This window comes from Toxorhynchites rutilus, chromosome 2 (assembly GCF_029784135.1).
Source record: "Toxorhynchites rutilus septentrionalis strain SRP chromosome 2, ASM2978413v1, whole genome shotgun sequence".
Taxonomy (NCBI): Eukaryota; Metazoa; Arthropoda; class Insecta; order Diptera; family Culicidae; genus Toxorhynchites; species Toxorhynchites rutilus.
The window spans coordinates 46,545,233-46,568,032 of record NC_073745.1 but is presented as its reverse complement, the minus strand read 5'-3'; the positions used below and the strand labels follow the sequence as shown (position 1 = coordinate 46,568,032).

At 37.2% G+C, this 22,800-nt stretch overlaps 1 protein-coding gene across 2 annotated transcripts in view; it reads right to left on the bottom strand.

Annotated features, from left to right (window-relative positions):
- The window catches only part of LOC129765110 (MOXD1 homolog 2-like), a 285,645-nt gene that overhangs the window by 5,866 nt on the left and 256,979 nt on the right, over window positions 1-22,800 (bottom strand). For both annotated transcript variants that reach the window (XM_055764984.1, XM_055764985.1), the window contains exon 9: window positions 20,281-20,449. In XM_055764984.1, the coding sequence (XP_055620959.1) occupies window positions 20,281-20,449 (169 nt within the window). The remainder of the gene's footprint in view (window positions 1-20,280; window positions 20,450-22,800) is intronic.

Genomic DNA, 22,800 nt, shown 5'->3' with positions numbered 1-22,800 from the left:
AATAGAGTCTTGAGTCTTGAGTTGATTTACAAATACATATTCATGGTGAAAAACTAAAAATATGTTTAATCACTTTTGTCTCAAATTTCGAACAGCAAAAATGCATCAACTCAAATCATAACTTTTAATCTACTACTGGACCGATTTATATGATCGATATATCAAATTAAAGTCAATTAGCTAGTCTTTTTTAGAAAAATGTTATGGTCGCAAAAAAAAAACAGATTTTGTTTTGTAACTATTGATTGTATTTGTTTCTTATAATTTACATGTTTTCGGGACCATGGGCGCTATATCGGTATTGATAAATGATGTTAAAATGAAGTCTATAACCCAAAGAATGTCAGGGTTTTCAATATTAAATTGTTTATAATATTAAAGTTCAGTAAATTCACATCTAAAAATGAATTGTTCGCAAATTGCATCATGCGTAGAAACTTGATTCATATTCCGAACACTAATTTTAATGAAGATTTCTGCATGAAATATCATTTTATTTCATCCATTTATTGTAGATTCTTCTCATTTCTGGCACTTAACATGGAAATAACAAACAAAATAGTTGAAAAAACTACAAAAACTGAAAAATTAACGATGCTTGTTTTTTTTTTACAGAATTTGCTAAGGCAAACATTTTGTCATTGGTTTTGACTGTCACTTTTTTTGCAAATGCTTAATATTATAAATTATAGGCTGTATCGATACCTGTAAATGATGTTAAAATGAAGGCTATAGCGCAAAGAATTTCAGGGTCTTGATTATTCAATTATTTATAACATTAATGTTCAGTAAATTTACATTTGGAAATGAGGTGTTCGGAATTTGATTTCATGCGTAGAAACTTGATTCATATCCCGAACAATACTTCAATATTAATTTTAATGAATATTTCTGTATAAAATATAATTTTTTTTCACCCATTTATTGTAGGTTCATACATTCTCTAGCACTTAACATGAAAACAACAAAAAAAATATTTGAAACAACTAGAAAAACTGAAAAATGAACAATGTTTGTTTTTTTCACGGAATTTACTAACGCAATCTTTTTGTCATTGGTTTTGGCTGTCACTTTTTCGCAAATTTCTTATATTATAAGCCTAATAAGACTGTATCGATACCTGTAAATGATGCCAAAATGAAGCCTATACCTCAAAGAATCTATGTGTTTTCATTATTCAATTATTTATAACATAAAAGATAAGTAAATCTACCATTAAAAATGAAGTGTTTGGAATTTGAGACTGTTCGGAATATGAGACAAAACGGTATATAATTACAATGAGACTCGACATCAAAATACGTAATACGCCTGACTGTTTTAGGTCCTTTTCGGGGTAAACTAGGCCTGAATTGATGATGGATAACCCACTACAATATCACCGAATCAATTAATCGTGATATGATTGATATGTCCCCAATGGTGAGATTATGATCGCCGACAAGATTGGTGTAGGCTGGAAAATCAACAATATCATTTTGCCAAGGAAACGGAAACGTGGCCACAACCTGTCAACCCACCCTACATCGAGGCTAGTTTATCGTCAACCAGCCGAAATGCAACCCGTCACATAGTCGAACAGCAATGCCTATGGTGCAATTCCATCCACCCCCATCAGAACTACAAGCGCTCGTGTTTGCATGTTGGTATGTATCGCACTCACACTTGATTGCCTGCGCGACCTCACACCGTCGAACGAGTTCGTCAGGCTTTCGTCAACGGCAGCAGCAGCAGCCTCGTCGAAGTACACGGCGACCTCCGCAATTCAACCCGCTGATGTGGGGTAGAGTTTTTTCTTCCCTTTTTTGAATCCTTCCCACCTCCAACGGAGCGCTCTGACGGCGGCGAAGATCAAAGCGAAAATTGCAAAATTGTGGAATTGAAAAATTGCCTTTTGTGTTTTGCATGTCTGAAGTGCTTAGGCTTGTTTTCTTTCATCCCGGGTGGGTTATCACGGGGTATCCTTGCTTTTGTTGTTTTGTGTTCGTGGCCGCCATGAGTTCGATGTTCCTGTCTTATCCATTTTTGTATGCAAAATTCTGCGTTTTTCTCTTCTCACCATCACATGAACAATGATGGAAAATTGGTCTCCCTTGGGTTGGTAGTTGAGGACAGTGAACATAATTTGAAAGATTTTCCGTTGCAGAGAAGAAAACAAAATTTGAATTGCAAGTGCTTCAATTTTGAATCAAACCAACACTTTAACCACGAAAAGAAAATCCCTGTGGACAATGTTCGTTTTCGTCTTGCGCTCGCAAATAAATTAAAAGGAATAATTTTGTCCAGTGAAACGAGCAGCTATTGAAACGATGCAGATTTTTCTGCTTCCAAAGCTGTGTTTTCTTTTTGAACCATTGAGCCATTCATCGACTTGGCGTCCACCCTGTCATCGTGTTGGCCAGTGCGCAAAGGGAAATTTTTTTTCGTCGCTTTACTGTTAAGGGCTTCGATTCTTCCACTCCACTTGGTGTACCCAAACGAGACATAGTCATCAAAAGAAGAGCGGAATTGTCTGAGGTCAAACCGATGAATAAATATAAGAGTGCAGAAGGAAAAAAAATGAGATCGCTCACTCCCACAATCGACACCAGCGTAACTACAGCTCATTAAATAACGAGTTTTTAATAATTTTTTTTCCTTTTTTCCTGCCAATGACTGCAGGTGGTTACTGTTGAGCTGGGCGAACCATTTTTTTGTGCAGCGGACATATTTGCTTGAAAGTGATTCGTATGAAAAAGGTCTCTGGAACCCACGGGCAAAGGGGAAGAAAATTGAAGAAAAATTAAATATTCACAGAGAGAATGCAAGAAAATGCGGAAGCTACGAAGAAAGTGTCACCTTCTTCGGCGTTGGATTTCAAAGATGTTTGCAAGAAAATTTTCGCACAATATTTTTACTCGCATTCATTGCAACAGTGCATCAGAGCACCGAATGTAATATATAAATAGAAAAAAAACCATGATGCCCATGCCGAAGACGACGACCAAACAAGTGCCAAACAAAGAGCGGTCTTCCTCGAGAAGAAAAATTCTTTCTTCGTTGTGCGTTGCCGGCTGGGACTATCTTGTCGGGTTTTCTTCTTTCATCCTGGCGTTCCGTTTGAAGAGCCATTTCTTGCTTCAAGTTCTCCATGCTTAATCACCGCTTTGAGGAGTGTCTCTTCTTTCTACCCACCGTTCCCACTTCTCACCATACCGCCAGCATTTTTTTTACAAAATGAAAAATATTAAAACAATAACGCTGTTTTCCCTCCTGATCATTACCAACCATTTTCTTGTACATCAGCAACGCGTGTATGATGCAAACATGAGTCGAGAAGAGGAACAACAAGCACTTGTCCCGATCAGCCATCCACTCCCGAGAACGAAACTGTTCAAGCGGATGTAATAGAGCCAAGTTCGGTGCGTTTGATGCACCGAAACCATCTCCGGGCCCCAGAATCAACAAAATGCAATACAAAATCGACACACCCAGCGATGGGCGGGGGTGGAAGTTTTTCCCGTCCCTTTTTGCTCTCAGCCAAACACTCCAGTGAGAAAAAAAAACAATAACAAAAGAGCTTTTGAAATAAAACATCAAAGGAAAAACCGACGGTATCTTTCAGTCATCTTCCAAATACACATAATAATACAAACATGCACACACACACACACACACACATATGCGTCACTGGGCATCCAGTGGAGAGTAGTTGGTTGATGGTGGTTGGACAATATGAGAAAGGGTAAAGAAAGCAGCAATGGATGCAGACTCGGAACATAGGATGATTTAGTAGATCCGCAACACTGTGACATAATGTTGACGGCTACAGATGGCTAAACCGAGCAATTATAGGATACTGTGCATTGTGGTGTTCTCGAAAAATTTTGGGAACGAGTACGTGGATCAGCTCAAAACATTGTACTATAGAACCTCGTGTTGATTTTAACATTGGGTTCAATAAATAGAAAAAAAACATCACACGGTAAACATTTTAAAATCTTTAGAAGGCCCGATAATCTCTGAAAACTGTTCTGCATACACTCGATCATTTTGCACGTTACATTGATTCTACAGCAACAGATTACTCATCCGAAAAGAGGCTCTCACCGCTTGAAAAGGTTACGAAATTTTTGAACTTTTGCTACCTTTTGCTTGTCAGTGGCTACGAAATCTTTGAACTTTTGTAGTGAGCACGCGGCTTTCTGTAAGCCGCAAGTCCAGGTCCTTCTTCAAAATACGTAGCATGAATGACATTCCTACCCCCGTGGCCATCTTACGTCTGGATTGATTAGTATCTAACTACTTTCACTACATGTGGAGTTTTCACGGATAGCCTTAATCCGGTTTTTGGTTGAATTATCCATGAACCAGCCTGCTTGAACCGTTTTATGGTGCGAAAGGTGAATCTTATGTTCACTTCGATCTTTCAGCTTCTCGTAGATATCCCACGGTATCTCTAGTGATCCAAACCAGAAGCTCGTTGAATGATTACATGTTACAGCACATTACTGCTGTTCGTTGTACAATAAAAATCTCGACAGGATTGGGAGAATTGAGTATGGTCCCATTAATAAGTAAGATATCTCTATGCGAATATATACCGGATGATTGCATGAAATTGTTTTAATTGTTCCCACTACAGGGTGTGCGACCGTCTGGTTTTTGATTTATCATGTAAAACTTTTGAGGTTTCTGTTTCTGCACTGTACAAGTCAGTTGTTAGTTTCAAACATAACATAACTTCAACACTTTTCCATTGAATTCTTCTGAAAACGTACGAGTACGATTACCGGTGTCCAAAAAATTCCAGGAGATACTGCGGAGGATGTTGGATGCCATGAAACCACTACGTACTGCATCAAAAATTTTCTACGGTATGACAGTTTGAAAGCTCGGAAGTGATCGGTCACGATTTACGCGTACATGAAAATTGTTTGATCGATCATAACGAAAAACTTAACGTACTGTTTCAAACCATGGCAAAATGGCCAAAAACGGAAATACTTTTGTAGCATCCTTACGGAGCATTATCAAAGGTGATTTGTACGCATCTTCTCTGGTCGGGTGGTGCTTTCCCTGAGAAAAGCGTGCCTCTAGACGCTTGAATGCTTGAACTCGAAAGTGCACAGCGGATACTTCTTTGGAAACTAGTTCTGAAAAGAACGATCATTTATTACTTGATGAAACGGTAGAAAAAAAAAAAGTGTCACGACCTGAGCGACGCACAAATACTCGCGTTTTCCTTTATTTCATGTAGCACAGTAAATTACAAACTCTCTGAATGTTGCTACCGATGATTTCAGGAATTGGTACTTGTAATTACTCCTTATTGACATTACGGGTTGGTAAGGACACAAATGAGCAAAACCAATCATTTACAGTCTAAGGATTGTAATCAATACGAATTTTAAACAATTCCCTATACGATTGGTACGCATAAGCAAATTTTCAAAACATTCCTACGTCAGAAACTGTTATAAATCTTTCGTTCATTTGAAATAGAAATACAACGCAACAGGAGTTATAAGTTTCTCGCGCATCGATTGAGAAATGTATAGTTGAAAAGAAACATTATAAATTTTATTATAAAAATAAAGAAAATATTTATGGTGATGATTAATTACCCAAAACAGAAGTGCACAGCTCAAACAACTGATGTGATTACCAATCCTGATGGGGACTTTATTGAGTCTGCAACTTGAGCGGAATAAGTTTCAGACAAGATAGTCGACGGCGACAACCGATTTTTGCTGAGTTGTGAAATGTCGACATCTGTCAAACAAATATTGCTCAAAAATCTTTGAGTTTTGCACAAGCTCAATTTTTATAGCATTAACAATGTCGAGTTTCGTTGCATAAAAGCACCATTTGCGAGAAGCTTTGATTTTCTGATTTTCTGTTATTGGAAGAATAATGCAGTTGAAGCGAATGCTTGTTGAAATTGATAGTGACTCTGCCCCATCGGATAGATTTTGTAGGGCATACTTTGGACGATTCAAAAACGGTGATTTTAGTGTTAAAAACAAAGAGCGTCAGGGTGAATTAAAAACATTTGAAGATGAAGAATTAGAGACATTACTCAATCAAGATTGTGTCAAATGCAAACAGTTTGCGGAATCATGTGAGTTACTCGACAAACTATTTCTAAACGACTCAGAGCCGCAGAAAGTCTTTTTTACATTTTTTTCTCGTAATGACCGGGGACGAAAAATGGATTCGTTATGACAATCTAAAATGCAAAAGATCGTATCCCGTCCAACCAGGAACATCAACGCCGAAGTCGTATATCCACGGTACCAAAGTAATGCTCTGTATTTTATGGGACGTGATCCACTATGAGCTGCTAAAACCTGGCCCGCTCTCTAGAATCTCGAAATCAAATTGATGCGGTGTAAACAGATTTTTCTGCAGCGTTTGATTTAATCAACCACGACATTGCAATAGCTAAGCTCCATCGTCTTGGATCCAACGGTTCTTTTTTGATGTGGCTTCATTCATACCTCACTGATCGCGAAATGTCAGTGAAATTAGGAGACACTATATCTACGTCTTTTCGAGTAACATCAGGTGTTCCTCAAGGCAGTCACCTGGGTCCATACATATTTCTGTTGTACCTTAACGATGTAAATTTTAGCCTCAAGTGTCTTTGAAACTTTCATATGCGGATGAATTTAAATTGTTCCTCCCAGTGAACTGCATCGAAGAAGCTGAGTTTTTACAACAGCAATTAGACATATTCGCCGAATGGTGTGTAACCAACACGACGTTTTTAAACCCATCAAAATGTTCAGTCATTTCATTCTCACGCAAGCGTTCGTCAATAAGCTTCGGATATAAGCTGCATGGTGTTTTACTTGACCGTGTCAAAACCATCAAAGACCTCGGGATTATGTTGGATTGTAAATTAACCTTTCGAGACCATATATTCTACATCGTATCTAAAGCGTCTAAAACTCTTGGTTTTCTCTTCCGAGTCACAAAGGATTTCAAGGACGTACACTGCATTAAGGCTCTCTATTGCTCATTGGTACGCTCGATCCTTGAATATGCATGCGTGGTTTGGTCACCGTATTACCAGAATAATGTTCAGCGAATTGAGTCGATACAGCGAAAATTCGTTCGTTTCACCTTGCGCAATTTACCGTGGGATGATCCAATAAACCTATCTATCTATCCAAATTGATTGGACTGGACTCATTAGTTTCACGCTGGAACGTTGTCAAGGCCCTATTTACCTCCGACTTGATTTTGTCGAACATCGATTGTCCTGAGCTCCTTCGGTTGATTAATTTCGACAAAAATCACCGTAATTTACGATCTCAGACCTATTTATACATCCCATCAACCCGAACAAATTACGGGTATAATGAGCCTATATCTAGCATGTGCCGCATATTTAACCGTTGTAGTGTCTGTTTCGATTTCCATCTGTCTCGTTCGTCCCTCAAAAAAATGTATTCTATTGCTCTTAATTAACTTGATTAGTTACAGTAGTATATATTTACAAAGTTGTAGTTTGTAGTGGTAGTATTATAAGTAGTAGTAGTAGTTATGAAGCATTAGGGCATCCATGTATAGCCTGTTAATAATAAAGATGATGATGATGGTCCCGCCTCCTTCCCCTACAGAGGTTTGAGCAAGACGAGTTATCTAAAAGATAATTTATTTTTTTTTCAACATTGAAATCAGTTTAGCAAACATGAAAAACGAACTGATTTTATTTACAGATATAAGTTCAAAAAATTGCAATGTCCAAAAAAGCCAATACTCAGTCATGTCCGCCACAGAGCCGATACGGTCCCGACGAGGCCCTTGCAGCCAAGTGGTCCACCAGAGCACAAGTCCAACCGCCAGCCTTGTTTTAGATTGACTTTGAATACCCTCATTCAGAGAAATCGAGAAAATTTCCTTTACGAAAAATTCCTAGACCGGCACTTAAAAAAATCTTTCAATTTAATATACTTTATATCTGTGTCTCGCGCGCGACGCTCAAACTTTTGTAGACTACTTTTATTTTTTATTTTTTTAAACTAATACAACTATAAGAACGACAAAATAAAAATAAAAATAGTCCATCATCACCAAGATCATGACAGACATAATAGAGATCAATACAAATTTAAAAAAGATGATTTAAAAAAAATTAAATAATCTACATAATATAATCCGTTCAAAAACTTCGTCAGATTCATTGAAAATATTGAAAACAAATTGCAAAAAAATTGTCCACATTCAATTATCCGTTCGTATAAAACTTCGTCAGTAAAGATCTTCGTCATAAAAATAAACAAAAACTCGTTCAGCTGTTAAGAGAACACAGCTTTTACATGTGAAATACAGTGCCTCTTAAATTCTGTAAGTGTTGTTGCGCATTTAATATGTCTTGGCATCGAGTTGAACACATTTATTCCTTTGAAGTACAACGAATTTTGTGAAGCACATGACAAGAAATTAGGTGTTCTTATTTCATTCGCGTTTCTGGTGTTATAACTATGAAAGTCAATTCCTCTTTCAACTCGATCACACAAATATCGAGGCAGCAAACCTTTAACTACTTTGAAAATGAACACCATAGTTAAATAAACAATCCTTTGCTTCACGGATAACCATTGCAGAGCGTCCAACATTAAAGATGAGGAAGTGAATCTGTTACATTTTAGTATCAACCGCATTATTTTGTTTTGCAAGCGCTGTAATCTCGATATTTGAGTGTCATTGGCTAAAAATAAAATGGAAGAGCAAAAGTCTAAATGAGGAGAGATGATTGATTTGTATAGCTGTATTTTGCTGCAAATAGTTAAATCGTTTTTCAATCGACATAAGATTCCATACTTCTTGGCAATTTTCTTGATGACATTGTCAATGTGAGTGTTGAACTTGAGTTTGTCATCAATAATCACGCCAAGATATTTAATGTCCCGAACTCGATCAATAGTCTCATTATCAATAACGATGGAGACGTTTTCATTTAAACGATTTCGCGAGATTACCATATATTTAGTTTTACTTATGTTCAATTTCAATTGCTTATACTTCAACCATCTACTTAAAGAATGTAAATCTCCATTCAAATGTAAAACGACCTGATGTAAATCATTAGCTGCAATGAATAACACAGTATCATCTGCAAAAAGATTGATATCACAAAATCGTAAAACTCTTCCCATGTCATTGATATACATAATAAATAAAAGGGGCCCTAATACACTTCCCTGAGGTACTCCAAGATTATTCCCTAGGGGATTCGAAATTGTATCATTAAAAATAGTCCGTTGAGTTCTGTCATTTAAATAGCTTTCGAACCATTTATATGCAGTACTCGTAAATCCAAAGCGCTTAATCGTGTTCAACAACAAGGGCCTAGAAATTGTTTCGAAAGCGCGTTTTAGATCCAAAAAAACAGCAATGATATTCTCTTTGCACTCTAGTTTCTCTTTCCATTTTGCTAATACCAAGTTCAATGCGGTTTCACAGGAATGACCTTCCCGATATCCCGATTGTTCTGGTATTAGCAAAGCATTGCAATTTAAATATTCCAGCAGCTGGCCTTTAACGACTACTTCTAATATTTTCTCTAGCGTGTGCAACATATTGATGGGACGAAACTCTTCGGCTTTAATCGTTCCAGCAACCTTTTGAATTGGAACTATTAAAGATTCCTTCCACACCTTAGGCACATGCCCAGTTAGCAAAGATTTATTAATAAGGTCCAGCAAGATGTGATCGATGACATGAAAGCAATCTTGAATAACTCTAGCATTGACATTATCCACTCCAGCCGTTTTTCCTAAAGAAAAGCAAATAGTTCTAAGTTCATTTAATGTAATTGGGTGAAAACTTTCAAATCTACAACTACTGTTAACCGGCTGTTTTATTTCATCAGGTTCATCAACCAATTCAATGGACTGATTGATCAATGAAACACTATTGACAAAATAATCGTTAAACTTAGATGCTATAGCCTGTTCAGACTGTTCAAGTGTGCCATTAAAAGTTATGGAACGCGGTTTGCTATTACTAGGTTTTAATAAAGATTTCAAAATTTTCCATAACTCCTTGCTGTTGCTTTGATGCAGATCAATCTTCCTCTGAATATATTCACAACGAGTTTTCTTAATCGACTGTGAATATATATTGCGCGCGTTTGTGTACATATTCCAATGATTTCCATCATTTGTTCTACAAAATTTCTTGTACCATCTGTCTCTCTCACGTTTAAGGCGTAAAAGATCCAAATTGTACCAGCTGTTCGAGTTTTTCATAGGAACAAATTTTTGCGTAACAAGCCGATTTGTACACTCTTTCAAGGTATTAGTTAGAACAGCTGATGATTCATCTAAATTACCGACCTCGAATGGAAAATCCAGGCTTCTCACTACGAGATTCGAAACAGCATGCTTCGAATATTTCCTCCAGCACTTTAATTTCACAACATCTTCATTTACCACGAGATTATCTACAATATTGATAATTAAAGTCTCATGATCGGTTATTTTCAAGTTGGTATCCGTGACTGTGTAAATAGTATCAAAATTGGAATAAACATGATCAATTAAAGTTTTACTGTGCCTGGAAATGCGAGTAAATTCATGTACTGTTTGTTTCAAATTGAAGAAATCGGATACACGCTTCAAATGGTTCGAATTGTAGTCATCACGCCAATTAATATTGAAATCACCAGCTAATATATTCAATTTGCTAGAGTCAAGGAACATTTCAAGCCAGTTTTCTAAAATTTCAACAAAACGCAAGTCGCTTGAGCTGGGACTATGATACAAAACACCAAAATTACCCATCTTCATGCCATGTTCAACTGTAATGCCCAAGAACCAGTTACCATCAAACACTTCGTTGAGGCGAAGATTGAATTGAACGGATTCTCTGACATAAATAGCAACACCGCCAGTGTGCCTAGAATGTGATAAACACGCAGCAACATTATATCCCGGAATACTATACTGATCAAATGATTCTATTTCAACAATGTGTGTTTCAGACAAAAGGACTAGAAATGGACGCTTTTCCTCAACAATCTGACGTAACGCTACGTAGTTTGTTGACAGTCCCGCAATATTCAAATACAAAATATAATATTGGTTCACAATTCTTCTGGAACCTGGTTGCTATTTATTGAAATGCAAGCTGCTTTTTTTCAAATCAAAAAGTCTCTGATATACTAAACATTCAGAGCTAAATGCGGCATGATTGACGTCCAAATTCAATTTCCATTCTGTATTCATTTTCAAACAATTAACACATTTCAACACAGTTGACTTGCATTCAGATGTCTTGTGTTTCTGACTACACCTTGAGCACGTTTCAAAATTTTGTTTGCAATCCGTGCTCTTGTGTCCAAATTCTCCACATTTGAAGCATCTTAATACATTAATCGCAGGAACTACGGAGCACCGATCGAACCCCACATTTACTTTTTTCGCGTTCAATAAACAGTTATATGTGTCAACATCTACTTCAATTACAGCAGTAAACTTATTGTAGGTGAAGCGTGGATTTTCGTACACATTTAAAACCTTTACATCTTTTATTTCGATGCCTTCATTCTGACTTCGGAGGTAATCAATGAAAACATCGGAGGAATGCTGATCGCTCATGCCCACGATTTTTAATCTGGGCACCGATATGGGAACAACAGCACTATACTTCTCACCCAAATTGCTTTCGATGTCATCTTTCACATTATCTATATTAGCTCCAGTTGCACACTCAACAATGATGGAGCCATTTCTTCCATTTCTGAAATTACTAATTTTGTGTGTTCTTGGATCTAATTTTGTCTTCAAATGCTTCCGAGTATCCTCGCAAGCTTGTTTGGACTCTTTAGGCTTGATTACAATAACCGGATGAGTCTTACGATTACTTTGCATGATACTAGTACTATTACTATAACCCATTATCTTATTGTTGTTAGAAGTGTTCGCACTTTTAACAACATCCGCAAAACTAATTTTATTTTGATGTACATTATCATCATCATTATTTTGAAATTTTCGTTTCTTACGTTTCGGAATATTTTGGTGCGATTCAGAATGAACTGTACCAGGTTGTCTTTGTAAAATAAGATAAAATAAAAAACCTGGATAATGCGACCGGATACGAATCGACAATATGTCATCATGACAACGCTCGACCTCATGTTGTTGTTTGAGTCGAAAACTATTTGGAAAATAGCAGATGGGAAATTCTGGTTCCACCTTATAGTCCAGACCTTGCCTCTTCCGACTACCATTTCTTGCGATCGATACTTCAGAACAGGGTATCAACAATTGGCTGGATTTACTCTTGGATTCAAAAAAGAAGAACGCTTTTTTCGGGATGAAATCCGTAAATTTCCAGATGGGAAAAGTATTGGCCTGCGATGACCAACGATACGAAAACACGTTGGGAGGAATGTATAATGTGTGTACCGTTCTGAATCATATTTCGGACACTTTGTTCTAATATCTTGAAATGCTTAATGCACTGATGATATAACTATAAAATTAGTATCACAATTGCTTCTATAGAGTAATTTCTTGGTTTCACTATCATTTCACATAAGAACTACGTTTGAATTATAACATAATCGGCTGAAATCTTACAACACTTCTCATTATCGTATGTGTTTGACGTTTTCTTAGCGTTAGCACGTAGAATTTACCCGTTCATAAATATTTAAATTTCTCCCGTGTTTCATCATTTCTCATTATCGTTAACAGTTTACTGTGATTGCTTGATAAGTGTTTCCCAGTTGACTATGAAATATAATCAAGTGTAATGTAATTTTCGTCCAAAAAATTACAAAATAAAGTGTCCGAAATTTGAATTCAATCCGTCCGAAATTTGATTTAGTGTCCGAAGTTTAATATTCGCTTCATTTGAAAAGCATTTTATTCGATAATTTATTTATGTTTTCAATCAAATAGGTACCAAAGTAGAAAGCCTTGAAGCATATTGAATTAATTTATTGAAAATATCAACCAAATAATACTTGTGCATAAAGTTTAGATCTGTTTTCTGCATCATATGCCTTAAGCGTCCGAAATATGATTCAGAACGGTACACCCAAACTAGAATTGGCAGAAAACATTTCATCTTCAGCAGAAAAAATGCTTTTCTCGTGTGCTGAAGGGTGGAAATAACTGGAATGCAAGGCTGTTTGATATGACCACGCTCTCCACATAACCACTGGTGCTGTTGAATAAATACGTGGTAATATTACACCTCATTATAAAATGAAGTTGGAAATTGTTTTATAGTAAAAAGGAGAAAGGAGTGTCTAATAGTAAAAAGGAGAGCATAAACGTGAATTTTTATCCCTCTTTATTATTATTATCTTATTATCTTTATCTATCTTTATTTTATCCCTCTTTATTATTATATGGCAGAGTAAGCGAAAAGCTTAAATGCTTATTTGCAATGTGTCTCTTGTTTCACTCGCTCATATTGCAATATCAATCTTTTTCCTCTTAAATGGCACTAACGTTTCTAGACGAACTTCGTCATCTCAACGTAGTATTACTTGCGTCTTTTTTACTAGTTCTTAGTTGAGATTTTTATGCCAAATAACACGCCTTAAATGCATTCTGAGTGGCAAGCTCTAGAATACGGGTCACCACAGTGCAGGTCGGAGGAAATTTCTTTGACGAAAAATTCCCCCAACCAGAATGGGAATCGAACCCGAACCCCTGGCATGTTAGGTGTGACGTTAACCATTCGGCCACGCGAGCACCAACGTTGACGGCTACATATGGCTAAACCAGCCAATCATAGACTTCATATGGATAGTGTGCATTGTGCTCTCGAAAATTTTTGAAATGAATTCGCGTACAATTTTTCTTGGTAGAGACCATTTCATAGAACAATGAAATAGTCGGATTTGTTACGGAAATTTGATGTTAAATTTCTTTCTGTTTTGGCAATAAAAAAGGCAGATGGATTACGTCTTTTTGTAAAAGCAGCTGAGTTTATGGATTCATTATTCATTCATACCCTCACAGGAACATTATACAAGCCATATGTCGAAATTTGTATCCTTATTGCCTATGTACATTGCACTGGGTATGGATTGCGAACGTTCTTCTTTTTATTCGTATTATAGAGACTTTATATGATATATGATATATGATTATATGATATGATTATTGAATAAAACGTTACAACAAATAGTTTCTCATTAAATATCTCGACTAGCTTTGTTTCCTTTCAGCAAATTTGATGAACCGAACAAGGTTGCGTTTATATCAGGGCTATCTCTATGGAAGTCGACATTCCGTGATTGCTTGAATCTATATTAAATGTGCACAATAGTTTCCGATTTATAATATGGATGCTTTAATATACCGTATGATCAGAAACTACTGGGAATTTAAAAAAAAACAAAATAGAGTTAAATTTCAGGCAAATTATTTCATCTTCCTAAAAATATGATCAATTTGAAGCCATGTGCCAACGCTTGACCCAGTCCTCCATGCATCCCTGGTAAGCCGACGAAGAAATGGCCTTTAGTTCCCTCGTCGGATTCTCTTTAATCTTCTCGAACGACTAAAATCTCTTTCCACGAAGTGGCAACTTCAGCACGGCGCCATATCAGATGAATACGGTGCGTGCTCGATGGTATTTACTTGATCTTTGATCAAATAATTCAGTAAAATTCGGGCTCGATGCGATGGCGCGTTATCATCATACAAAATCCAAGTATTGTCGTTCCACATTTCCGGCCGTTTGCAACGGACAGGCCGACACTAATGATCGGATGGCACTTGTTCGGGAACTACTTGCCCAATACGGCAAGTCACACCGATATCTTTTTGTTCTCATTACGACGATTTGGTTATGGAAAAGTTACGGACTAGCGTAGGAAAAGCGTGTTGTTGGGTTGATTTATTTTCAGTCATCGAGTATTACATAGCGTGTTCGTTCAACAAAGTGTGTTCGTACGGAAGTGTGCAAATCTGTGTGAGTGGACATAGTGTGTGCGTGTGTGGAATGGCGAAGACAAAAGAGTGTTCGTATAAAAGTGTGTTTACAAACGCCATGTCGGCTTGGCAACAAGTATATTTGAAGGCTGGTATGCACTAAGTATGGATTATAATGTGTTGTGGTCCCTTTTTTCTTTTTTGTTTTGTATTTTGTATTGATATTTGTAAATTAATAATTTTTCTAGCGACTACCATGAATTATTCCTAAACAGCACTACAACCTGACAGATGTGCGTTTTAAGGTCGTGCCAACAGAAGAAAAAAAACGGTACCCGCATGTACGGTACGTTTGAATAAAAAAATCCCAGTACTTTCTGATCATAGTATACAGCCATTCCATGCCAATCCGATATAGTGGTTCTCAGATTTTCGTGATAATTGGTAATTTCGTTCCTTATCGCAAAATATAAGACCCGTATATTCTTATTTTTTCGCTAGATTTCAGGGTTCATCACTTTGCCGAATATGAAGATGTTGACGAATGGGTCGGATTGCTTCGAATAAACATATTTTGTGGTTTCAACTCGCGCACCTGATGTAAGTGTATTAGATTCAATGTCAATTGTGAGTAATTGTGAGTAAGCAACAATTTTAAAATGATTTCCGATCAACACCAATGAACAATCCCGAATATATTGAAACTGCAAACGTAATTCGAAAAAAAAGTATCGCCACATCGTGACATTGTGGCACCGGAAAATATTGAGAAGTCCCACAATCTAACATTTTCCTTGTACTAAAACGGTTCGACTATCGATTGACTATCGTTTGTAAGCAGAGATGTGGAGAAAAAACCGTCCGGACTTCATAAAATCATAAGCGGATAGTTGGGGATTATTAGCCGAAACACTCTTTTCATGAGTATTTCCATGGTTTATATGAATATCATTAAAAAAAGGTCTGCCGTCGCTATCGCTTCTGTTGCCATCTCAATATAAATATTCTTGCCGCCTTAAAATGATCTTCAAATTTAGTAGCATTGGACATTGAACCCACGTAAGATTGCTCGCAGATGTTTGTGAGAATAGTTAGATTAAAATCTTTCAGCTCTTCATTTAAAATCGTGAATTCAGGTTTATCAACAAACAGTTCAATCTGTTGATTTGGGGAAAATATACTCCAGAAAGCAACAGAGGTTGTGTCATTAAAAATTAGAGGGTAATCAGTATTTTGCAAGCAGTCTAATTTCGTCACAGTTATCCTAAAACATTTTTCATCTGTAATCTATTTGTATCATCTGTGCCATTCAAAATTTTCGTTGCATGGAAAAAAACTGTTGCAAAAATATTCAAAATATATATACAACATAAATCAAATTACTCATTCGTTTGTTAAAGGGCCCTTTTTACTATTAAAAAGACAATAAATTACAAATATTTTATTTTTTTTAAATATCTCGAGAATGGCTACATTTAGAAGGAGATTGATAATAACCTTTTTTGTTTTAAATCCCATCAGGATTCATAATTTGTGACTAAAAGTGATTGCTAACATACAAAAATTCGAAGTTTCGAGAATTCCTAATAATTCGATGTTCCACAAATTTCGTCAAAAATAGTTTTATCATCTTGGGTCCATTTTTTAAATTTTCTACATGACTTCTATTTTATATGAAAAAATTGAAAAAAATATTAAAAAATACATATTTTTTGATATAGCAAATTAAAATTTTATTTTGTAAATGAAAAAAGGGTACTTATTTTATTTTCTCAGTGTATATTTTTTTCAAATTCAGCCAACAATACTCTATAATTCTTTCTAAGACACTATTTCGGTACGACTCATAGTTTTTGAGATATAAATTATCAAAGATTTCTCTTACTCAAATCGATACGCCCTTTTCAAAAGTTACCTTTGAATCAAAAAATTCCCAATTGCTGTGGAAAACTCATATTTCCTCCAACCCAAATGGAATACACACTTTCATTGGAATAAAAAATACAAATTTTTAAAATCTGCATTTTTAGGACGATTTCATTTGGAATTACTGAAATAGGAAAAAAAAACACTCGAAAATTGTCCAGTATTCTTCGTGTGTGATTGTCCCTACATCCTTATACCCTACTTTCCTTCCTTTGCGGGTAATTCGTCCCCTTGCTATAAATAGTAGAATAAGTTGAAATGTAAATAAACTATAGATATACGAATAGATTTAAGAATTGAGTGTTCACCAACATTGTTACAATTTCCTTATATCTCATCCTTCTCCTAAAAATATGTCACCCACTCGAGTACACCGCGAGTAATCGGTTTTCCACCTTACTAACCATAGATGTAAGAAAATTGTTTATATATATATATATATATATATATATATATATATATATATATATATATATATATATATATATATATATATATATATATATATATATAGTTTTAAAATTATATTTAAGAATTCGGCTCCTTTAAACTTAAGTAACTGAGCCTGTAAAAATAAACGAATTATTACAAAAAATAATTGTCCAGTAAGAATATAGAACAATTTCATATTTAGGCAAGTTATGCATTCCCCATCATAGAAACCTGAAAACACTTCCAATACTTATTTGATACTTGTTAGACTGGGAATGTTTCTGGGATATAACATTGCAGTAGCCTTGAGAGTCCAATCATCAAAATCGAATCTCTACCTCATCTCTATTACCAACTCTAAATGTGATTAAATTGAAGCTCCAGAAAGTCTGTACTTATCTGTACAAAAATCTGTAATCTGTACAAAAAATCGAAAAAATCTCTACCTTTCCAGATAAATCTGTACGTGTGGCAACACTGGTGGGTAATTCTGCATCAAGTGTTTAGCATGTCAAGAATAGACTTGATTGAAGGGTATACAAGAAGCAACGTATGCTAAAAAAAAAAGTCCGACGACACTACGCGAAAGTTGCTCTGGAGTGGTTTGAAGACAACTCTCCAGCTCAATCGTGAACCATAGGTAGGATTATTAAGAAGTATCCGGGAAGGGATGCAATCGTTGGAGGGGTTGACGTCAAAACGGCAACAATAAAATGGTGTTTTCGAAAAAAATTCATGCCAAATGGTTTCAAACTGCAAGAAACATCGAGGTCTACTGTCATCCCGAAAAATTGTTCCTGCCAAAAATCGGCAATCTGGGTTTTTTTTCGGAATAAGAGGCAAAACGTATGGTTTGGGGTGCCAATGAAAAAATGTAGTTTAGTTGTAAACACAGTTTATAATGTTTCAAAATCGTCCGACACTCAAGAAAATGGAACAAAAACCACAAGGAGGATTTGAGGATGAAACAAATGTAATGAAACTGATGATAACACCGAAAGCAATATAATTTAGAACATAATTTGGACAGATTCCGTCGTGAACAAGCTTTCATTTGGAATTTGATGCATAACTATAAATCGAACAAATATTTGATGCGTCGTGAGAGCGATTCCAGCAATAAATCATCTTCACCGTCGAGAAACAACTTGTTTCGTAGAAAATGGATCCACTGTAGAGTGCTTAATCACAACTCGATTTGACATTTAAAATGAACCCTTGGGACACATTAAAAGCGAGAGTGCTTCGGGTAAATTTTCTTTGAACATTGCTGTATCAAAGTTCGTCCTGTTCGGTGCATTTGCGGAACCATCGCTTCTGCAGCAGTAGTGCCAAGGTACGTCACTCGCCGCACTCTTTTACTGCCCGACGCATCACTGCGCCCATTACTGCCAACCGGAAAATCCAATTAATGTAAGTCATAACCAAACACACACTCGCTGCATGTATCCATCGTCGTCTTCGACCTACCTGGGTGCCGAGGATGGTGAGAGCCACTCAGCAATTCCACTGGCAAGAGCAATAATGTTGACAAGCAGCTGCAGGAGCAGGAACCATGGAAAAAGGAGAAAAAACGTAGATACCGGGGTGTGCCAACCTCGAACCTCGAAGACCAAACCGGGTCTGTCTCCTCACGTAAGCGGGTCACGTTATCCCACCGTCGTTCGAACAAGTCATCTCTACTATTCAAAGTAACTCGCTCTCGGGAAGCGTCCAACATTTGCCATCTAATCGCACATACGACCATGATGCTGGAGAGACGGCAGAAAAGCATTTGATCATATCACAGTGCTTCGAAAATGCCGTAGAATACGGGCGGGTTGGAGCGTAGAAGTAATCAGTATTCTACTTCCCCGTGTGCAGCAGCCCTATTTCGTTGGAAGCATCCTTCACAACTTTGCTCCACTTGTCAAAGCAAAAAAGTTGATTAAAGAAATGATAAAGAATCGATGGAATTTCTATGTCGCAATTTCTCAACTGAACTGTACAAAGAAAATTGGAAAATTGGGAAAAAAGGGCAAGCTTTAAAGCTCATGATCCTTTCATTCGCTTCCTGCTGTCCCCGTAGATTGTGCTAAGTACTCATCTTCTCGGCCGCTTCAAAGGGAACGTTTTCGGAAAGGAACACGGAATACCGAAATGCGATAGATTCTTTTTTTTCGGTGAATGCCTTCGCTCAACTCATAAGCATATAAGCCATTTATTTCACTTGAAATCTTCTCACTGGAATTATTTTGCCGAGCCGCAGTACCGTTTCTCTCTCGCTGTGGGATTTGGGGGTTTTTTTTTTTTGTAGCGGAGGATAGAAAAAAAACGACGGAATCGTGAGGGAGCTAATCCTCTGTTTAAATGGGCTTCCGGAGTGCAACGGTGGGGAAGGGCTGCAGTGGGGGGGGGGGCAATCGGCGGGTACGATATCATTCGCACACATTTTCGTGTGGCTTTGGAAGCGAAATCCACAACAAATTTGCAACTGACAACCACCAGATGATGATGATGGTGATGAGATGGGCCGCAGGATCTGTCTGCGCCTGACGAAAACCGCCCCCACACACGCAAACACTCGTCACGTACGACTCAGGAATGTATCACCGGGGAATTTCGCGTGTCATCGTCGTTATCATTTTTGGTCCGTGTGCTCGGAAACACCGAGTGAACGGGCGGAACGGGAAACGGGAACACGCACACACACACACACTGTGTGTACAAGAAAATCGTAAGCGTTCAACAGTTTGAATCGTGCGGAACGGATTAGAATATGAGAAAAGTTTGCTTTGAATATTCGATGCCTGCAACCTTGGCGGCCATCCCAAAGAATCCAGGTTGAGCTGAACAAAGCAGGACCTCGGTTGACCGGAAGTCAAGTGCGAAAAAGGTAAAAGGTAGAAACCTTTTTGACACATTCCAGGAACATCCCCTGAGGCGGAACGAATTCCTTCCGAAAGAACAAAGACTTGTATGTGTATATGTAGATAATAACAGAAAAGATAAATCACATATCTGTTCTATAGTGATTGTAACTTACCGGAAGCATGCTGTTGTTTGGTGTCCAACAAAGTGGTTTGAAGGAGCCCCTTCGGGTTACGTACTGAAAGCTCTCGAACTGATTTGCCCAATCGTACGAAGTGAGCCGCTTCTCGAGTGTCATCCCGGCGAGGTCGGGAGGAGACGCGATGACCACTGGATTGGTTCCCCTGGAGAGAAATAATTTAAAAATAAGATTAGAATAATACTAGAATAATATTGCCGAAATCAAAACTCAGCTTAAAACTGTTTTCAGACAATTGCTAGAATCGCATTTCGATCGAGCCGGCTGGACAAACCCATCTGCCTCCATTATCGGTGGTTATTGCAGTTTGTGGTTTAGCGACATAATATTCAATCGCTAAGGTCGCCTTCGTTCCCGATGTGATGTTCGAAAAAGGCCTGCCTCCATGCGCGCGTAGTCAAAAACACATGTACACGACCAACAGCCACCCACAAACCACCATCCGGCAGCTAGCTAAATCAACCGCTGAATTTAGCGGAAAATGGCACTTTCGGCCGCCAGAGCGATGATATTGGTGCATTTGTGGACACAGGGGTATAGTTATGAAACCGCGAACAATGGCCAACCAACCGTGTTGTCGTTCAGATGGCGGGGGAGAGGACAATTATTTCCGAATTGAGCTGGGAGTGACAGACAGCATGAATTTGAAAATTTCAGTATTCACACATTCAGAAAGCTTGAATGCAGCTCGCTGTTTTGAAGTGAAGGAGAATTATTCGAGTTTTAAATTTCAGCGGGGTTGATTCTCCCTAACCTAGAACCTAAAAAAAAAAGTCACTGAGTCATGTAATGTATTTGAAGAACTAATCAAGCAAACGAAACCAAATTTGGCATGTGGCACTCCACATGCCAAATTTGGTTTGGCCCTCCAAACATACTGGAGGAGTTGCTATTTACGCAAAAGAATTGATTAAATTCAATAGTCGAATACGAATCTGTTGAAAATAATTGGTTCATGGCAATTTTAGTTGAAAAGGGTATGCAGATGGGAAATTTTGGAATTTTATATAATTCCCCCAGTTCAAGTGACCAGCGAAAATTAAAAATTTTGGAAAACTGGTGGGAAAATTTCATCTATAGTAGCAAATTAAATATTATTGCTGGTGATTTCAACATTGATTGGCTCAACGTGCAGAACTCGAAGCAACTGAAACAACTCTCTGATTTTTATAACTTGAAACAGACTGTTTCCGATGTAACTAGAATTACTAGAAACTCATTTTAACACAGTTCATGCTTTGATAGAGGCCAAATTTAAAATTACGGACCATGAGACAATTTTTGTTTATATTGAGAATGAACAGAGTGAACGTGAAAAAAATAAAGCTAAAATCAAGTGCTGGAACAAATATTCAAAAGAACCACTGTCTCATCTAGTCGCGAGTAATCTCGATTCTTCTGCAATAACTGACAATTTGGATTTGAAGGCAGCTGTTCTCACTAATGTATTGAAAGTGTGTACCAATAGCTTAGTTATTGGAAAACAAATCGATTTGAAAAATTCGAACAGCTGGTACTCTTTATCACTCTCACGTCTGAAACGTAAAAGAGATAAACAGTACGTGAAGTTTCGTAGAAGTAATTTATAGAATGATCGGTATAGGTACACCTCCGCGAGGAACATGTATTCACAAGCCTTGAAAAAGACTAGATGTGAATATATTCAGAGGAAAATCGATCAACACCAGAATAACAGTAAGGAGTTATGGAAAATATTGAAAACATTTAATTAACACTAAGAATAGTTTATCGCGGTCCATAACTTTCGAAGGTTCAGAAGAACATTCAGAACAAATGATAGCGGAAAAAATCAACAATTATTTTGTGAAAGTGAAACAGTGTTCAATTCAACAATCAAAGTATTGAATTGGTCAGTGAGCCTCACGAAATAATACAGCCGATACATAACAATTGTAGATTAGAATGTTTTCTACCAATCAAATTTGCAGAGGCGAGAGATATTTGTTTTTCTTTGCAGAAATCGGCTGGTTTCGACAATGTCAACGCCGGGCATCTCCAACCAAGTTTGCTTCCCATACTTTTGCAATTCCTCTGTCAATTTTGATCTGTCCATGCGACAAAAGATCCATGGAATCCCAGATCATCTACGCTCCGATTACATTCCGGAGATATTTTCGGCAGAATATGGGAAAGTTAGATCTGATAAAATGTTCTTTACTGACGGTTCATGCATAAACGGGTCCACTGGCTTCGGCATCTTCAATGAAAATTCCAGTGCCTCTTTCAAACTCAAAGATCCTTGTTCCGTGTATGTCGCTGAACTGGGTGCGATAGATTACGCATTAGGGATCATTGAAACATTGCCCATCGACCACTATTTTATTTTTTCAGACAGTCTCAGCTCAATAGAGGCAATCCGCTCAATGAAAGTTGATAAACGCTCATCTTATTTCCTAACAAGAATAAGACATCTATTGAGTGTTTTGGTCGAAAAATTATTCAAGATTACCTTAGCATGGGTTCCCTCTCATTGCT